A 15,967-nucleotide genomic window follows, 5' to 3' on the forward strand; every position below is an offset into this window, starting at 1 on the left:
TGATTAAGGGGCCAGGCTCCAAAGATTAAAGGAGCAGTCTGTGGAGGGTACTGAGCAGGGGTACTCCACTTGGAGTTCAACCACTCTGTACTCTAAGAATTAGCACCCATGGCCCTTGTGCCAGGGAGCAGTGAGGATGGGCCTTGGCCTAGAGATAGCCCAGGCTCCTCCCAGCACCCAGAAAGTCCTCAGCTGACCAGCCCTCTGTGGATGGACGGAGGAGAAATTGTCAGGGTTGAAGGCCATCAGGATGTTCAGGTTAGTACTTCTCCACCCTGTGTCTGGCTGCTGGCTCATCCTCCAACTTGGTCCAAGCACCCTGCTATCCCGATTCAGGTTGTCTCTCAAAAGACCCACCTGCCCTCCATTGTGGTGGAAGCCTCTGAGGTGAGTGAAGACAGCGGGGAGCTTGGTTGGCCACATGAGGAGCTGCTGCTGCTCACCGATGAGGAAGAGGAGGCTGAGGTCTTCTTCCAGGACCAAAGTGAAGAGCCAGGTGAGGGAGGCAGCTGCTTCAGCGGGGTCGTTGTGACCTGGATGTTCTGGGCAGGACTGAGATAGGGACCTCAGCTGTGTCCCCCACGCCAAGCAGTACAAGCACACAGTAGGTTCTTAGTAAATGTAGTGGGGAAAAAGTAGAGGTGGAGAGAAAAGTCAAGGTGTCTGGCAACGTTGAACTTCAGAGGGAAGTTCTGAGCTCAGATGGGTCTGAGGGTGATGCCTTTTAATTATTTTTAATGTTTTAAAATATTCACATTGTTTGGGGCGCCTGGGTGGCTCAGTCGGTCAAGCGTCTGCCTTCAGCTCATGATCCCAGGATCCTGGGATCAAGTTCCGCATCCGGCTCCTTGCTCAGTGGGGAGCCTGCTTCTCCCCTGCCTGCTGCTCCCCAAGCTTGTGCTTGCTCTCTCCCTGTGTGTCAAATAAATAAATAAAATCTTTTTAAAAAAAATTCACATTGTTGTGGGGGAAAAAGTAATAAAACTATCCCAAATCAACTACCCCGAGATAAGTTACATTTTGGATGCCTTTTCTTCCAGACTTTTCCCCCATGTCCGATACTGTTCTAGAAGCTTATTTATTAGCATTTACAGTGTGCTAAATGCTTTTATCTCATGATTTTCAGAACCCAGTGAGGGAGATCCTTTCATCCTCATGAGGAAACAGGCTGTGAAATTAGCCTTTTTTTTTTTTTTAAGATTTTATTTATTTGTCAGAGAGTGAAAGAGCACAAGCAGGGGGAGAGGAAGGCAGAGGGAAAAGCAGGCTCTCCGCTGACCAAGGAGTCCAATGTGGGGCTTGATCCCAGGACGTTGGGATCATGACCTGAGCCCAAGGCAGACGCTTAACCGAGCCACCCAGGCGTCTCAAATTAGCCTTTTTTTTAAAAAAGATTTTTTATTTTATTTACTTGACAGAGAGAGAGAGAGCACAAGCAGGGGGGGATGGCAGAGGGAGAGGGAGCAGCAGACTCCCTGCTGAGCATCAGGGAGCCAGATGTGGGGCTCGATCCCAGGATCCTGGGATCATGACCTGAGCCAGATGCTTAATAGACTGAGCCACCTAGGCGCCCCTAAAATTAGCCTCTTAATTATAATTGCTGTATTACTTTTTTCAATAGGAAAGAAATACACAAATTTGTTTCATCTTTTAAAAAGTCAGTAATAGATCAGGAACACTTTTCATTCTTTTTTTTTTTAAGATTTTTATTTATTTATTTGAGAGAGAGAGAGCACGAGAGGGAAGAGGGTCAGAGGGAGAAGCAGACTCCCCGCCGAACAGGGAGCCCGATGCGGGACTCGATCCCGGGGCTCCAGGATCATGACCTGAGCCGAAGGCAGTCGCTAATACTTTTCCATTCTTAATGGGCTCTTCAATTCCTCTCTCCCCCAGGCTGGACTTGGAGCCCACTGGACCCCAGATCTCCCTTAAGAACCTTTAACCCAGAACTCAGCTGGGGGCAGGAACAGGGAGAACAAGAGGTCTCCTGGATTCCTGAGGATACAGAGTATCAGGAAGCCTCCAACCCCTGTCCTCTCTGGAACCCAGCTGCCAGCTCCCGGGTTTGTAGAAGCTACTTTGTGGAATATTCACATCTCCTGCCTCCCAGGAGCTTGGAGGGTAAGTATTGTACTGCCTCCCTCCACGTTTTGTGGTTTGTTATGAGGCCCTTCTATGGGTTCTTTCAGTCTTCTTTTACAGGTGAGGACAAGAGGGTTAGAGGTGAGGCCACTGGCTCCCACAAGTCAGTCAATACTGGGATTTGGATTAAGGACCCCTCTATTAAAAAACTCCCCAAACAGGGGAGCCTGGGTGGCTCAGTCGGTTAAGCACCCCAACTCTTGGTTTTGGCTCAGGCCATGATCTCAGGGAGGAGCCCTGATTTGGGCTCCGCACTGGGCATGGAGACTGCTTGGGATTCTCCCTCTGCCTCTGCCCCTACCCCTGCTCACTCACTCTCTCTAAAAAAAAGTAAATCTAAAAACAGACAAAACCCTAAACTCCTCAAACAAAAAACCCCACAGAACTCCTGTGTTTTTAGGAGTTCCCGTTCGTTGGGGCTGGGGAATGAGCCACTGCACCTTCTCTGCTCAGCACTCCGTCTTGTGCCTGGCATTGCTAAATGCTCCATGTTTCACCCATCATCATATGTAATCCTCTGACTCTGGGTATTAATTCCTACCCTGCTGCTACAGCGTGAACTGGGGCACAGAAACATTCAATACTCTGTGCACCCAGCTAATAAATGTGGAGGCCAGGCTTCAAATCCTTGCTTCCCAGCCATCTTACAAAGTTGAAAAGCTACCCAACGCTCTCCTCACCCAACAGAAAAATTCGGGTCAGGGCTGAAGTCTTTAATGAGAGCCTTGAACCAAGTAAGCAAAGTAGGTGATGCCCCCAAAAGGGCCTAGCTCCTGCACAGTCACAGTCCAGCCTGGGGACCCTTGCTCCAGGCAAGGCAGCCGCACATCAGGGTCCTCATCTGAGAACTGAACCAGGGTCCCCTGGGGGCTTAGGACCCTGAGGCACTCTGACAGAAGCTGGTAAGCCCCCGGCAGACCACCTCGGGAAATAGCATCCCAGGTGCCCTTATCCAGCACTAGCTGGAAGGAGCCTGAGGAAGCCACTGGCTCCAGATTCTGGGCATTAGCCTGCATGAAGTGGAGTTGGGAAGCAGGATGCCCAGGACAGAGGGGTGTTTGGCCTTGACCACCTTCCAGGAGACTCTTCATGTGGGCAACAGCCACAGGAGAGAAGTCCACCCCCAGCACATCCACGGGATGTGGGCACTTGGTGTAGAGGCCTGTACACAGGCTGGAGGTCCCACAGCCCACGTCCAACACCCTTGGTGGGCAGGCAGCCCCTGACTCCAGCAGCAGCGGAAGTAGCAACCCCTGGGCTTCCTCATACCCAAAGAACCAATCGAACGTGGGGACGCTGCCCCTACCGGCATCGGCATGGAGCTTATCCCAGAGGCGACGGTCGGCCAGGCAGCTACCAGCCAGGGAGCCTGTGGACGAGTGGAGTACGTGTGTCACCCAGCGCCCAAGTTCCATCCAAATCCTGCAGAAACGGTGCTATGTACCCTGGGGTTTGAAGAATCACAATTTCGGGGACTAGACTCCCAGGTCACTAAGAACCCTCCCTCCCACTCTGTCCACCTTCCCTACCCGCCAAAGCGCGGCGCGCCCCAGCCGCCAGGGTCGCCACGTGGAGGGTTCGGCGCAGCGCGGCCATCTGGAAATCCCGGCAAGGTCGGCCAGAGAACCTTCTGCGAAATGTCGCCCGCACTCCCGCAGGAGCCTGAAGTCCAACAGAAAAGCTGCAAATTCCGCTTTGTGGAATAACGCGTACAGCCTCCCTAACAACCACCTCGGAAAAAAGAACGCGGACACACACCTACTAGGGTAGAACGGCCTTTATTGATTGCAACGGGCAGTGAAAAGAGGAGGGGACACGACAGCTCCGGCTCCAGGGACGGTTCCAAGGACCTGAAATCAAAGGAGAAGGCTAAATTAGCACACCAGAGAGGAGCCTGCAGAACCGTGGTTCCGTCACGCTTCTCGGAGCCCGTGTCCCGGCGTCTGAGGATAGGACCGGCGGACCAGAAGCCGCGGGCACCGAAGACATGACGCCGAGGGGGCCGGAGCCCTTTCCCTCTGCCTCCGTACATTACGGGGACCGGGACCGCACACCCGACCCCCGCCAAGAAAAGGAGGGTGCGTAGGCCTCGCCCAGAACCCCACCCTGGCACCCACCTCGAGCAACCCGCTTAGCGTACCTCTCCTACCGCCGTCCCGCAAAAGACGCGCAGAGATGCCGAGCGCCTTTATATAGCCCTCAGGACCCGCCCCCGGTCTGCGATTGGCTCGCGGAGGGTGAGGGGCGGGGCCGACGCTGACGCTGCGCAGAGCCAAGACGCGGTGGTGGAGCCAGCATGGGCGCTCCGGGCGGAAAGATCAACCGGCCACGAACGGTGACCGTGTGGGCGCCCCGACTTTGTTTCCCCAACCGTCCTGGAGCCCTCTAATCTCGCCAGAGATGGGAATCTATGGGCTGGAGTCGCCGGGTGCGGGGTCCCAGGTCGCGGCTTCCGTCTGATTAGCATCTTCCTCCCCCTTAGGAGCTGAAGAAGAAGCTGTTCAAGCGACGGCGGGTGTTGAGCCGGGAGAGGCGACTGAAGCACCGGGTGATCGGGGCTGTGATAGACGAAGGGCTGATCACGCGGAACCACCTGAAGAAGCGGGCGTGAGTGCCAGACCCTCTTCGCTTTGCTCCTCCCCACCGAGTCCCCTTTCTCCTTCCTGCCGAGCTCCACCGCAAGTATCCCCTCTGCTTTCCGTGTGCACTGACTTTTATATAAGCAGCGTTTGTCAGCTGTGTTTGTGCCTACACTTCGCTATCCTGTCTCAGGACCGGTAGCTCACAACCTCTCTGGGTCTGGGACCCCACTGAGAATGTAAGAACTGTCGACTCACCCACCTCCCCAAGTAACATTATACGTCCACATAGATTTTTATAAGTAAATTTAAAGCACACACAGGACGCCTGGGTGGCTCAGTCGGTTAAGGGTTTGCCTTCACCTCAGGTCATGATCCCAGGGTCCTGGGATCGAGTCCTGTATCCGGCTCCTGGGATCAAGTCCTGCTCCATGCGAGAGAGAGAGAGAGAGAGAGAGAGAGAGAGAGAGAGAGAGAGAGAGAGAGCGAGCATGGGGGGGGGGTCAGAGGGACTCCCCCAAAGACCTTTTTAATAGCCGGAATCAACCTACCTTGGTTCAGGTTAAACTGGATATCTTTGTTCCTACCGACCCTTCAGGTCCAGTGCACGTGCCAACATTACTCTCTCTGGGAAGAAGCGCAGAAAGCTCCTCCAGCAGATCCGGCTGGCCCAGAAGGAGAAAGCAGCCATGGAAGGTGAGGCCCAGGCACAGAGGAGGGGTAAGGGGGCAGCCTGGATTCGTTGGGGTTCTTTAATGCTTCCTCTTTCCTTTTGGTCAGTGGAAGCCCCCACAAGGCCAGTCAGGACTAGCGAACCACGGCCGAAGCGGCAAAAGAAGACAAAAGCCCCCCAGGATGTAGACATGGAGGACCTTGAAGATGATAACTGAATCTCTCACCCCTTCCACAAGAAGATTCTCAGCTGGAGCCAGAAGGACTCTGGTTGTTTCAGAGGACTTTGGAGAAAGCATTGCCCCTTTTCATTCTCCTCAGACTCCCCTTCCCTGATGGCCTAGTAACCTGCCCCAGAGGGATGTGTTTGAGAGGAAGAGGGTGGAGAAGAAAGACTGGAGAATGGGGCTCCCTCGCAGTCAGCTCCACTTTTAATAAAGCCCTAGAGTTCTTACGGAGAGGCGTGTGATTTAATGTGGGACCGGGAATGGGCCACGGGAATTGGGCTATGGGTGTGGAAACAAGACAATTAAGACCCCGGAGCTCACTTGAGCTAAGGCAGTGAGAAGCCAGGCTCTGTGATGATCCTATGTCCCTAGTGGGTGACACTCCCAACTCTCCATTTCTGACAAAAATACAGCTTATTGCAGAGATGGTAGAGGAGATATGGGTCCTGATATCAGCTCTGCCATTGCCTCTGTGTGACCAGAGGAAGCAAGTCACTTTATGTTATGTTTGTCTCCACTTCCTTTGCTGGATTTTATAAATATATTATTTATTTATTTATTTTTTTTTTAAGATTTTATTTATTTATTTGACAGAGAAAGACACAGCGAGAGAGGGAACTCAAGCAGGGGGAGTGGGAAAGGGAGAATCAGGCTTCCTGCAGAGCAGAGAGCCTGATGTGGGGCTCGATCCCAGGACCCTGGGATCATGACCTGAGCCGAAGGCAGATGCTTAACGACTGAGCCACCCAGGCGCCCTAATATATAATTTATTTTTAAAGATTTATTTATTTTAGAGAGAGTTTGCGGGGGGGGGGGGCGCAGAGGGAGAGGGGAAGTCAACTCCCTGCTGAGTGCAGAGCCCTACAGGGGCTCCATCTCACAACCCTGAGATCAACTCTTAAGATCATGACCTGAGTGGAAACCAAGAGTTGGGTGCTTAACTGACTGAGCCACCCAGGCACCCCTACTGGATTATATTTTTAATTTTATTTTAAGTAAGCTGTACGCAGGGCTGGACTCATGACCCTGAGATCAAGAGGTGCATGCTCTACAAACCGAGCCAGCCAGGCATCCCAGGCTTATACTTTTAATAAACTGAAAACTAAGCATTATTTTTCCCATTTAACATTCAGAACTTCTGTTGGAAGCTAGGGCTGGGATGTCTAAAGTAAAAAGCTGCCTGTGTGGAGGTGTGTTCAACAGAGGAAAAGCATATTCTGTCTGTCTTGTTTAATCAGTGCAGGCTTCCTGGAAGAGGGAGGGTTTGGGCCCAGTGTTGCACCTCCCAGCCCAGCTTCATATTTTGAATTTCAAACCTTCAGTAAAGTTAAGAAATTAGTACAATGAACCTTTACATATGCACTGAGATGGACCAGTTTTTATCATTTTCCTACACTTGTTCTATATGCACTTGCAAATATGTATGTGTCTATATTTTTGTCTTTGCTGACTCATCTGAAAGTCAATTGCAGATGAGATTTTACCCCTAAGAACATTCTTCTATACAGCCAAAATACTATTGTCACACAACATTGGCTAATACTGAGTTTTTCATATTCTAATTTCCTTAGTTCTAATAATATTCTTTTTTTTTAAAGTCTTTATTTTTAAATAATCTCAACACCCAGCGTGGGACTCAAATTCACAACCCCCAAGATCAAGAGTCACACATTCCACCGACTGAGCCAGCCAGGTGCCCCAGAAAAGACATTTTTAATATTTCGGTATACCCATTCTTCATAATTTTGTTCTGCCCCCGTACCTAAGGCAGAAGGAGCTTGCTGTGTTCAAAGAAGTTTCTGTATCTGGCATTATGCTGAGTCTTTTAAAGTGATCTTCGTAAAACGTGTGAGATAGGAGACATCATACCCATTTTACAGATGAGGAAATGGGCTTCAAACAGTTGGGTCACTGTCTCGGGATTACATTGCTGATAAATAGCAGATATGAATCTAAATCTGTCCAACACCAAAACAAGGCACTTTTAGGTTATGAAATCCTTTTTTTTTTTTAAGATTTTATTTATTTATTTGATAGAGAGAGAGAGCAAGTAGGCAGAGAGGCAGGCAGAGGGAGAGGGAGAAGCAGGCTCCCTGCGGAGCAGGGAGCCCAATGTGGGGCTCGATCCCAGGACCCTGGGATCATGTAGGTTATGAAATCCTTAAGAGCAAAGACCACATAACAGTCTCATTGCTAGAGAACTTATCTGGTTCAAAAGTCCTTTTACAGAGCTAAAGTTGAGGCTCTGAGATGGGAAGTGTTGGGTCCAAGTTTGAGGCAGTGTTAGGAGCAGAAATTGTCTCATATTACTGTTCTAGAACAGATTTTGCTAGTAAGTAGTATATATGCTTTGTAAGTGATTGAACTTCTAAAATGTAAGAACAAAAAAAAGCCATAATTAGTCATTTAGCTTTTAAAACACAATCACTTCAAAAGTGTTATTGGAAATTTTTTTTAAAGATTTTATTTATTTATTTATTTGAGAGAGAGAATGAGAGAGAGAGAGAGAGCATGAGAGGGGGGAGGGTCAGAGGGAGAAGCAGACTCCCTGCTGAGCAGGGAGCCCGATGTGGGACTCGATCCCGGGACTCCAGGATCATGACCTGAGCCGAAGGCAGTCGCTTAACCAACTGAGCCACCCAGGCGCCCTGTTATTGGAAAATTGACCTCCGTGCTTCAGAGCCAAAATATAGCAGGAAGACAAGAGTTAGGGATAAAGAGGAACAATAGCTTTATTTATTTTTATTTATTTATTTTAAAGATTTTATTCATTTATTTGACAGAGAGAGACACAGCGAGAGAGGGAACACAAGCAGGGGGAGCGGGAGAGGGAGAAGCAGGCTCTTCCCTGAGCAGCGAGGCCAACGTGGCGCTCCATCTCAGGACCCTGGGATCATGACCTGAGCCGAAGGCAGATGCTTAACGTCTGAGCCACCCAGGTGCTCCAAACAATAGCTTTATTGCTTTGCCGGGCAAAAGAGCCGGCAGCAAGCTATGGCCCTCAAAAACTGTAAGCCTACCTGGAGGAAGGGGCTCAGAGGAAGGTGCTGGGGGGTTTTATAGGTAAATACAGGATCTAGCTGGTTTCTACAGGAATTGTGTAGGTGCTGCCAGCCTCCTTAGTCCTTTTCAGGGCGGTACCAGGTTCCTGAAACAAAAGGCTAAAAAAGGAGGATAGGAGGTTTGCTGGAGAGGGAAAAGTTTACTTTAAAATCAAGCTTCGCGGGGCGCCTGGGTGGCTCAGTTGGTAAAGCGACTGCCTTCGGCTCAGGTCGTGATCCTGGAGTCCCGGGATCGAGTCCCGCATCAGGCTTCCTGTCCGGCGGGGAGTCTGCTTCTCCCTCTGACCCTCTTCCCTCTCGTGCTTTCTATCTCTCATTCTCTCTCTCCCTCAAATAAGTAAAATCTTAAAAAAAGAATAAGAAATAAAATAAAATAAAATCAAGCTTCACGGAAGCATTAGTGCAGCCGTTTTGACTTTTGTCCAATTCTATGTTTTTAAGTGGTTTCAAAAGTATCTTCAGGAACTGCCAACTGGTATTATTATTCTAACTCACACTTCCACTGAGAGCAGTAAGCCTTCTGGCCTCAGAACCAATTTTCCTTTTCATTCATTCGACCAACTACTAAGAACCTACTACAACGTGCTAGGCAAACACTGTTGTAGGAGATGAGGATATAGCCTTCAACAAAATAGGGAAAGTTCCTGTTGTCAAAGAGCTTCTTTTCTGGAGTTTATTCAACAAATATAAGGGATGCCTGGGTGGCTCAGATGGTTAAGTGTATGCCTTCGGCTCAGGTCATGATCCCAGGGGTCTGGGATGGAGCCCCTCATCGGGCTCCCTGCTCAGTGCAGAGCCTGCTTCTCCCTCTCCCTCTGCCATTCCCTCCTCTTGTGCTCTCTGGCTCTATCCCTCTCTGTCAAATAAATAAATAAAATCTTTAAAATACCATCAACTTAAAAAAACCCACAAATATAATAAAAGCAGTGAATGCTTACATAGTACTTACTTAACCATTGCAGGCACGAAGTGCTATACAGTGAATGATGTGGGGAACAAAGGCTAAAGAAATGTAGAAAAAAATTAAACCTTCTTACAACCTATAGCCCATTGACAAGTACTTGAGACAGGCAGAGTGACCTTCCTCCAAGAACTCAACTGCTTCAAAGTTAATACTTCGCTAGAGGCAAAAGGCAACCTTTGTTTGACATTAGCCCGACCTCCAGGATCCTCCAAGTCTCCTTTAACATATGAAAATCCCTTTGGAAACATCCTTCATCTCTTACCCTCCCCCTCAAGATACATGTTAACAATCATCTTCCAAGCATATGAGCCACGAATCTACATCTGAAGGGTCTCATGACTAAAGTTTACTAGACAGTAGTAAATGACCCCTCAAGGTCCTGGAAACCTTAGAGACTTAACACTCTTCCCTAACCCCCTCCCAACTTAAAAGTATATAATCAGTCACTCTTCAGAACCGCAGTGCAGCTCTTTCTGCCCACGGGTCCCGTCCCTGTGCTTTAATAAACCTTTTTTTTTTGCACAGAAGACGTCTCAAGATTTCTTTCCTGACCGTTCACTCTGGTACCCCAACATTTCACATCAGTGAACATATTCATTCCCTGGTTTCAATTTCACAACAAACCCTATGAGGGAGTTGTGCTATTATCATCTTCACTGGGGAAGAGGAAGTAGGCATAGAGATGGTGAGCAGAGTACCCAGCCAGTAAGTGAGATAGCTGGAACTTGATCTAGACAGACTGGCTGTTGTGGGGGCTCTTCAAGAGGTGCATATGAGCTCCTCATATAGTTACCACACTCCCCCTCTGCAAGGGAGAGGAGAGGTCCTGAGTTGGCAGGGTGGGGAGAGAGCAAAGCCTAAACAATGAAGACTAACAGAAGGACCGAAGTGCCAGCTTATGACCGGGAGAACACCTGCAGCCCAGCCAGGCCAATTTATTTTGGGCTTTTTCTCCTTCCCTTTATTTCCTTTTCCTCTCTTAGGAGTTTTCCCTCCCTTCCTCCCTCCTCATTCTCTCTCTCAGGCTCCCACCCACTGTGGAGCCCACGAGGGGCATGAACTCACGCCCCTGAGATTGAAACCTGAGACGAGATCCAGACTCCCAGGCTTAACCGACTGAGCCACCCAGGTGCCCCTGCCACCTTTCTTTCCGTCTTCTTACCGCTTTCCCCTTCCCTTCTCTCTTTTAACTGCTTTTTCCATTGTCACTGTTTGTTTACTTGTTTATTTAATATCGTCACTATTTATTGATTAAAATGTTTCCTAGTGCTTCATTTTTAAAAAACCTCCTGAGTTGAACACTGAATTTTTGGCTTTCGGAAAAAATAATTAAATCCAACTGTGAATAGCCGCAGCTAGCTTTAGTTTGTGTCTTAAAACCCCTTTGAAAAAAAAAAAAAACCCTTTGAGGGAAAAAAAGGTTTTTTTGAGGCCGGTCGGATTCTCGTTGTCACCGTCGGAGTCCTGCTCTGGGATCCCGACGCGGTCCGGAACCAATGTATGAGGGTCGCGGACGTCGCCGGACGGGTTTTCCTGAGAAGCCCAGGCGCTGGTTCCTTTTGGGTGTCCCGTCAGCGCGCATGCGCTGCCTGCGCTTCGCCGCTCCCGCCTCGGGCTCGGGCTCGGGCTCCGGGATGTCCGCGTTGTGCGACCCTCCCGGGGCCCCAGGGCCTCCCGGGCCTGCCCCGGCCACCCACGGTCCCGCGCCGCTCAGGTAGTCAGAGCCCCTGGCGTCTTCCCCCATCGCGCGGCCCTGCGCCGATCCCCAGCCTTCTCGGCAGAAACCCGGATCCTACCTCGAGAACTCGCGTCAGCGTTCTCAGGGATTCCTGCTCGGGTCTTCCCAGACCTCAGGGAATGCCTCACCAAAGCTCTGGGCTCCAGTGCCCGCACTCCTGAGATCTCGGTCCTGCCTCCTCCTAACGCCAACGCCTAGTTACCCCAGATCCCGGCCTTGTTTTCCCAAGAGTTGGGGATATCAGAACTCTTGGGAACCCAGCTGTCCTGCCCCTTTTAGACCCGAGAGAACCCAGGGTCCCCTGACTTTATGGAGACTCTCTGGGAACCCAGTCCCGGAAACCCGCCAAATGCTTCCCTCTAGCCTTTGCCTTGCCCTCCAACTAAGTTACTCTCTCTCAACTTAGGGTGGTTTGTTTGTTTATTTATTTATTTACTTATTTATTTATTTATTTAAGGAATCAGAGAGGGCACAGTCGGAGCCCTATCAGCCCCTAGAGGATGCGGTCTTCTTTGGCAGAAAAGGCAGTGGACTTTGCCTCTTCCCATAACACCGGCTTCTGAACGCCTAAGACTGAAGCCATCTGTTTGGGAGGGGAAGGGTTGAAAGGCAGACATTACCTTGTCTGTATCCTGGGACACTGTGATGCCTAGGCGCCAGGAGGATGCCCGGAGTTGGTTGTTGATGTGGAGTTCAAGTGGTGGGTGGTTAAGATGCTTGCAGAATATGGGGAAAAAACAGGTACTAGGAGGCCTTAATGAGGGACAAGTTGAGTTTAGGATTTTCTTTAAGAGCATAATCCCCAGTGCTTGTGTTTTGGGGGGAGGGTAGTCAAGCTGGAAAGGTGTTTTTAAAAGCAGATGTTGTAGCCACACAAGGTATATTTACTCAATTCAAAAAATACTCATGGAGTACCTCCCGAATGCCCGGCACTTCAATAAAAAGGGATTCAGTGTTGAAGAGAATAGAAATGTTTACTACCCTTTTGGAGTTTATAGTCTGATTACTTAACATTGGTTTTCTTATCTGTAAAGTGGGCTTATACCTTATTAGACAACAGCCTAAAGTGGGCTGTTGTCTGGATTGAAATAATATACATAAAGTACTTAAAGAGTACCTGACATGAGTTACCTAACATTGATAGTATTGTTATTATTGAAAGAAAAAATATTTATTGGGTGATTAGTGTGAACTTGATAACGGTGCTTAAGTGTTTCATGTGCATTATCTTATGAGGGAGGTACAGTTACCCCTGTTTTACATGGAAAGAAACCAAAGTTCACAAGGGGAATGTAATGTGCCTCACATCTCCCAATGCTCTAAGTCTGCTTCTCTTGCTTCCTTTTAGTGCTCAAGAGCTGTCCCAGGAAATCAAGGCTTTTCTGACTGGCGTGGACCCTATTCTGGGCCACCAACTCTCGGCCCGGGAACATGCTCGCTGTGGTCTTCTCCTGCTCCGCTCTTTGCCACCTGCTCGGGCTGCCGTGCTTGACCACTTGCGAGGTGTCTTTGATGAGAGTGTCCGGGCCCACCTGGCTGCCCTGGATGAAAGCCCTGTGGCTGGCCCCCCTCACCTCCGTCCACCCCCACCCTCCCATGTCCCCGCTGGGGGACCTGGTCTCGAAGATGTGGTGCAGGAAGTACAGCAGGTGCTGTCTGAGTTTATCCGGGCCAACCCAAAGGCCTGGGCACCTGTGATTAGCGCATGGTCCATTGACCTCATGGGGCAACTGAGCAGCACATACTCAGGCCAGCACCAGCGTGTGCCCCATGCCACTGGCTCCCTCAACGAATTGCTGCAGCTGTGGATGGGCTGTCGGGCCACCCGCACATTAATGGACATCTATGTTCAGTGTCTCTCAGCTCTCATTGGTAGTTGCCCAGATGCCTGCGTGGATGCCTTGCTGGATACCTCTGTCCAGCATTCCCCACACTTCGACTGGGTTGTGGCCCATATTGGCTCCTCTTTTCCTGGCACTATCATCTCCCGAGTTCTCTCCTGTGGCCTTAAGGATTTCTGTGTTCACGGTGGGGCTGGAGGCGGAGCTGGTGGCAGTGGTGCAAGCTCTTCTCAAACCCCCTCTATAGACCCCTTCCCTGGATCTCCTGCTATCCCTGGGGAGAAAAGGGTGCCCAAGATTGCCTCGGTTGTAGGCATCCTAGGGCACCTGGCCTCCCGGCACGGAGACAGCATCCGCCGGGAGCTTCTGCGAATGTTCCATGATAGCCTGGCAGGGGGCTCTGGGGGCCGGAGTGGGGACCCGTCCCTTCAGGCCACAGTCCCCTTCCTACTGCAGCTGGCGGTCATGTCACCAGCTTTGCTGGGCACAGTCTCTGGAGAGTTGGTGGACTGCCTTAAGCCTCCAGCTGTGCTGAGTCAGCTGCAGCAACACCTGCAGGGATTCCCCCGAGAGGAGCTGGACAACATGCTGAATCTGGCTGTGCACCTGGTGAGCCAGGCCTCGGGGGCAGGTGCCTACCGCCTGTTGCAGTTCCTGGTGGACACAGCTATGCCTGCCTCAGTCATTACCACCCAAGGCCTGGCTGTGCCGGACACGGTGCGTGAGGCCTGTGACCGGCTGATCCAGCTGCTGCTGCTGCATCTGCAAAAACTGGTTCATCACCGGGGAGGGTCTCCTGGGGAAGGGGTGCTGGGCCCGCCCCCACCCCCCCGCCCTGTGCCCTTTCTAGATGCGCTAAGAAACCATGTTGGAGAGCTGTGTGGAGAGACCTTACGATTGGAACGGAAGCGCTTCCTTTGGCAACACCAGCTCCTGGGGCTGCTCTCTGTCTATACTCGGCCTAGCTGTGGACCCGAGGCCTTGGGCCATCTCCTGAGCCGGGCCCGAAGCCCTGAAGAGTTGAGTCTGGCCACCCAATTATATGCAGGGCTGGTGGTCAGCCTCTCTGGCCTCCTGCCTCTGGCTTTCCGAAGCTGCCTGGCTCGGGTACATGCAGGGACTCTGCAGCCTCCCTTCACTGCCCGGTTCCTGCGCAACTTGGCACTGCTCGTGGGGTGGGAACAGCAGGGTGGTGAGGGCCCTGCAGCCCTAGGGGCCCGGTTTGGGGAGTCTGCATCAGCCCATTTGTCTGACCTGGCTCCTCTCCTGCTACATCCTGAGGAGGAAGTAGCTGAAGCTGCTGCCTCCCTCCTGGCCATTTGTCCCTTTCCTCAAGAAGCCCTGTCCCCCTCCCAACTCTTGGGACTGGTGAGAGCTGGAGTACATCGCTTCTTTTCGTCTCTGAGGCTACATGGCCCCCCAGGGGTGGCTTCGGCCTCTCAGCTTCTTACCCGCCTCTCTCAGACCTCTCCAGCTGGGCTCAAAGCTGTCTTGCAGCTGCTAGTTGAGGGAGCCTTACATCGGGGCAACGCAGAACTATTTGGAGGGGAAGTGGATAGGGACAATGAGACTCTCTCAGTTGTCTCAGCTCCTTTGGCTTCTGCCTCCCTGTTGGACACAAACCGGCGGCACACTGCAGCTGTGCCAGGGCCTGGAGGGATTTGGTCAGTTTTCCACGCTGGAGTCATCGGTTGTGGCCTCAAGCCACCCAAGTTTGTCCGGTCACGCAATCAGCAGGAAGTGATCTATAACACCCAGAGCCTCCTCAGCCTCCTGGTGCACTGCTGCAGTGCCCCTGGGGGTACTGAATGTGGGGGCTGCTGGGGGGCTCCCACCCTGAGCCCTGAGGCAGCCAAAGCTGTGGCAGTGACCCTGGTGGAGAGTGTGTGTCCTGATGCAGCTGGTGCTGAGCTAGCCTGGCCCCCTGAGGAGCACGCCCGGGCCACCGTGGAGCGGGATCTCCGCATTGGCCGGCGCTTCCGGGAACAGCCCTTGCTCTTTGAGCTGTTAAAGCTGGTGGCAGCTGCTCCCCCAGCCCTGTGCTACTGTTCCGTGCTCCTGCGGGGGCTACTAGCCGCCCTTCTGGGTCATTGGGAAGCCTCTCGCCACCCTGATACAGCTCACTCCCCCTGGCACCTGGAGGCATCCTGCACTCTGGTAGCTGTCATGGCAGAGGGAAGCCTCCTGCCACCAGCCCTGGGTAATATGCACGAGGTATTTAGCCAACTGGCACCTTTTGAAGTGCGTCTGCTGCTGCTCAGTGTCTGGGGCTTTCTCCGGGAGCATGGGCCATTGCCCCAGAAGTTCATCTTCCAGTCGGAGCGTGGCCGCTTCATCCGGGACTTCTCCAGGGAGGGCGGGGGTGAGGGTGGACCCCATCTCGCTGTGCTGCACAGTGTCCTCCACCGCAACATTGACCGCCTGGGCCTTTTCTCTGGCCGTTTCCAGGCACCTTCACCGTCCACTCTCCTTCGGCAGGGAACATAGCCTTTTCCAAGCTTCGGAAGCCAAGGGAGGTTGAGCAGTGAGAGAGCTAGGGGGCTAAGGTGCTGCAGAAAGGTGGAGGTTTCTCTTCTAAAACCTTGGCCTAAGGAGCGCTGTCACTTTTTTCCTCCCCCATCTTTTTTTTTCTAAATAAAATTTGCCGAGTTGAGAAAAGCAGAGTCCAGTGCCTCTGTCTGATGCTTAGAGCTGACAAAGTCGGACAGCACCTGGCTCTGGACAATCCCGCCCCCCGCCCTC

The 15,967-nt window shown here is 51.6% G+C and overlaps 3 protein-coding genes and 1 non-coding gene across 8 annotated transcripts; 2 read left to right on the forward strand and 2 right to left on the reverse strand.

Annotated features, from left to right (window-relative positions):
* The first annotated feature begins 108 nt into the window (after window positions 1–108).
* Window positions 109–5,851, forward strand: LOC114220463 (28S rRNA/ribosome and sororin micro-cofactor). 2 transcript variants are annotated; one of them, XM_088018178.1, is made up of 5 exons: window positions 109–496; window positions 1,894–2,121; window positions 4,625–4,749; window positions 5,320–5,417; window positions 5,502–5,619. In XM_088018178.1, the coding sequence occupies exons 1-5, from the start codon at window positions 109–111 to the stop codon at window positions 5,530–5,532; spliced, it is 870 nt and encodes a 289-aa protein (XP_087874304.1). In that variant the 3' UTR covers window positions 5,533–5,619. The 2 variants fall into 2 exon arrangements, with proteins under 2 accessions (XP_087874304.1, XP_027974158.1); XM_028118357.2 differs by lacking the exons at window positions 109–496; window positions 1,894–2,121 and adding an exon at window positions 4,393–4,477 and having other exon boundaries at window positions 5,502–5,851.
* On the reverse strand, window positions 1,695–4,794 carry CSKMT (citrate synthase lysine methyltransferase). Of its 4 annotated transcripts, none has more exons than XM_028118356.2 (4): window positions 4,283–4,794; window positions 3,901–3,992; window positions 3,672–3,804; window positions 1,695–3,511 (listed from the first exon to the last, which is right to left on the reverse strand). In XM_028118356.2, the coding sequence occupies exons 3-4, from the start codon at window positions 3,736–3,738 to the stop codon at window positions 2,856–2,858; spliced, it is 723 nt and encodes a 240-aa protein (XP_027974157.1). In that variant the 5' UTR covers window positions 3,739–3,804; window positions 3,901–3,992; window positions 4,283–4,794; the 3' UTR covers window positions 1,695–2,855. The 4 variants fall into 4 exon arrangements, with proteins under 4 accessions (XP_027974157.1, XP_087874302.1, XP_087874301.1 ...); XM_088018176.1 differs by having other exon boundaries at window positions 3,672–3,823; XM_088018175.1 differs by having other exon boundaries at window positions 4,260–4,298.
* Window positions 4,072–4,220, reverse strand: LOC114220564 (small nucleolar RNA SNORA57). Its single transcript, XR_003611589.1, has one exon. It is a non-coding gene; the product is annotated as a small nucleolar RNA SNORA57 (small nucleolar RNA).
* A 5,375-nt stretch (window positions 5,852–11,226) lies between the features above and the next one.
* On the forward strand, window positions 11,227–15,883 carry INTS5 (integrator complex subunit 5). Its single transcript, XM_088017989.1, has 2 exons — window positions 11,227–11,360; window positions 12,733–15,883. Exons 1-2 carry the CDS (start codon window positions 11,227–11,229, stop codon window positions 15,710–15,712), a joined length of 3,114 nt encoding a protein of 1,037 aa, XP_087874115.1. The 3' UTR covers window positions 15,713–15,883.
* Window positions 15,884–15,967: the final 84 nt, after the last annotated feature.

Source organism: Eumetopias jubatus, unplaced genomic scaffold (genome assembly GCF_037043125.1).
Source record: "Eumetopias jubatus isolate StellerSeaLion01/CBP00866 unplaced genomic scaffold, mEumJub1_p1.0 scaffold_13, whole genome shotgun sequence".
In the NCBI taxonomy this organism is placed as follows: Eukaryota; Metazoa; Chordata; class Mammalia; order Carnivora; family Otariidae; genus Eumetopias; species Eumetopias jubatus.

Coding starts and splice junctions, on each gene's coding strand:
- LOC114220463 (XM_088018178.1), top strand. CDS start 109: ATGGCCCTTGTGCCAGGGAGCAGTGAGGATGGGCCTTGGCCTAGAGAT. Junction 497..1,893: donor GGACCAAAGTGAAGAGCCAG/GTGAGGGAGGCA, acceptor TCTCTCCCCCAG/GCTGGACTTGGAGCCCACTG. Junction 5,418..5,501: donor GGAGAAAGCAGCCATGGAAG/GTGAGGCCCAGG, acceptor CCTTTTGGTCAG/TGGAAGCCCCCACAAGGCCA.
- INTS5 (XM_088017989.1), top strand. CDS start 11,227: ATGCGCTGCCTGCGCTTCGCCGCTCCCGCCTCGGGCTCGGGCTCGGGC. Junction 11,361..12,732: donor CACGGTCCCGCGCCGCTCAG/GTAGTCAGAGCC, acceptor GCTTCCTTTTAG/TGCTCAAGAGCTGTCCCAGG.
- CSKMT (XM_028118356.2), bottom strand. CDS start 3,738: ATGGCCGCGCTGCGCCGAACCCTCCACGTGGCGACCCTGGCGGCTGGG. Junction 3,512..3,671: donor GGCGCGCCGCGCTTTGGCGG/GTAGGGAAGGTG, acceptor ACTCGTCCACAG/GCTCCCTGGCTGGTAGCTGC.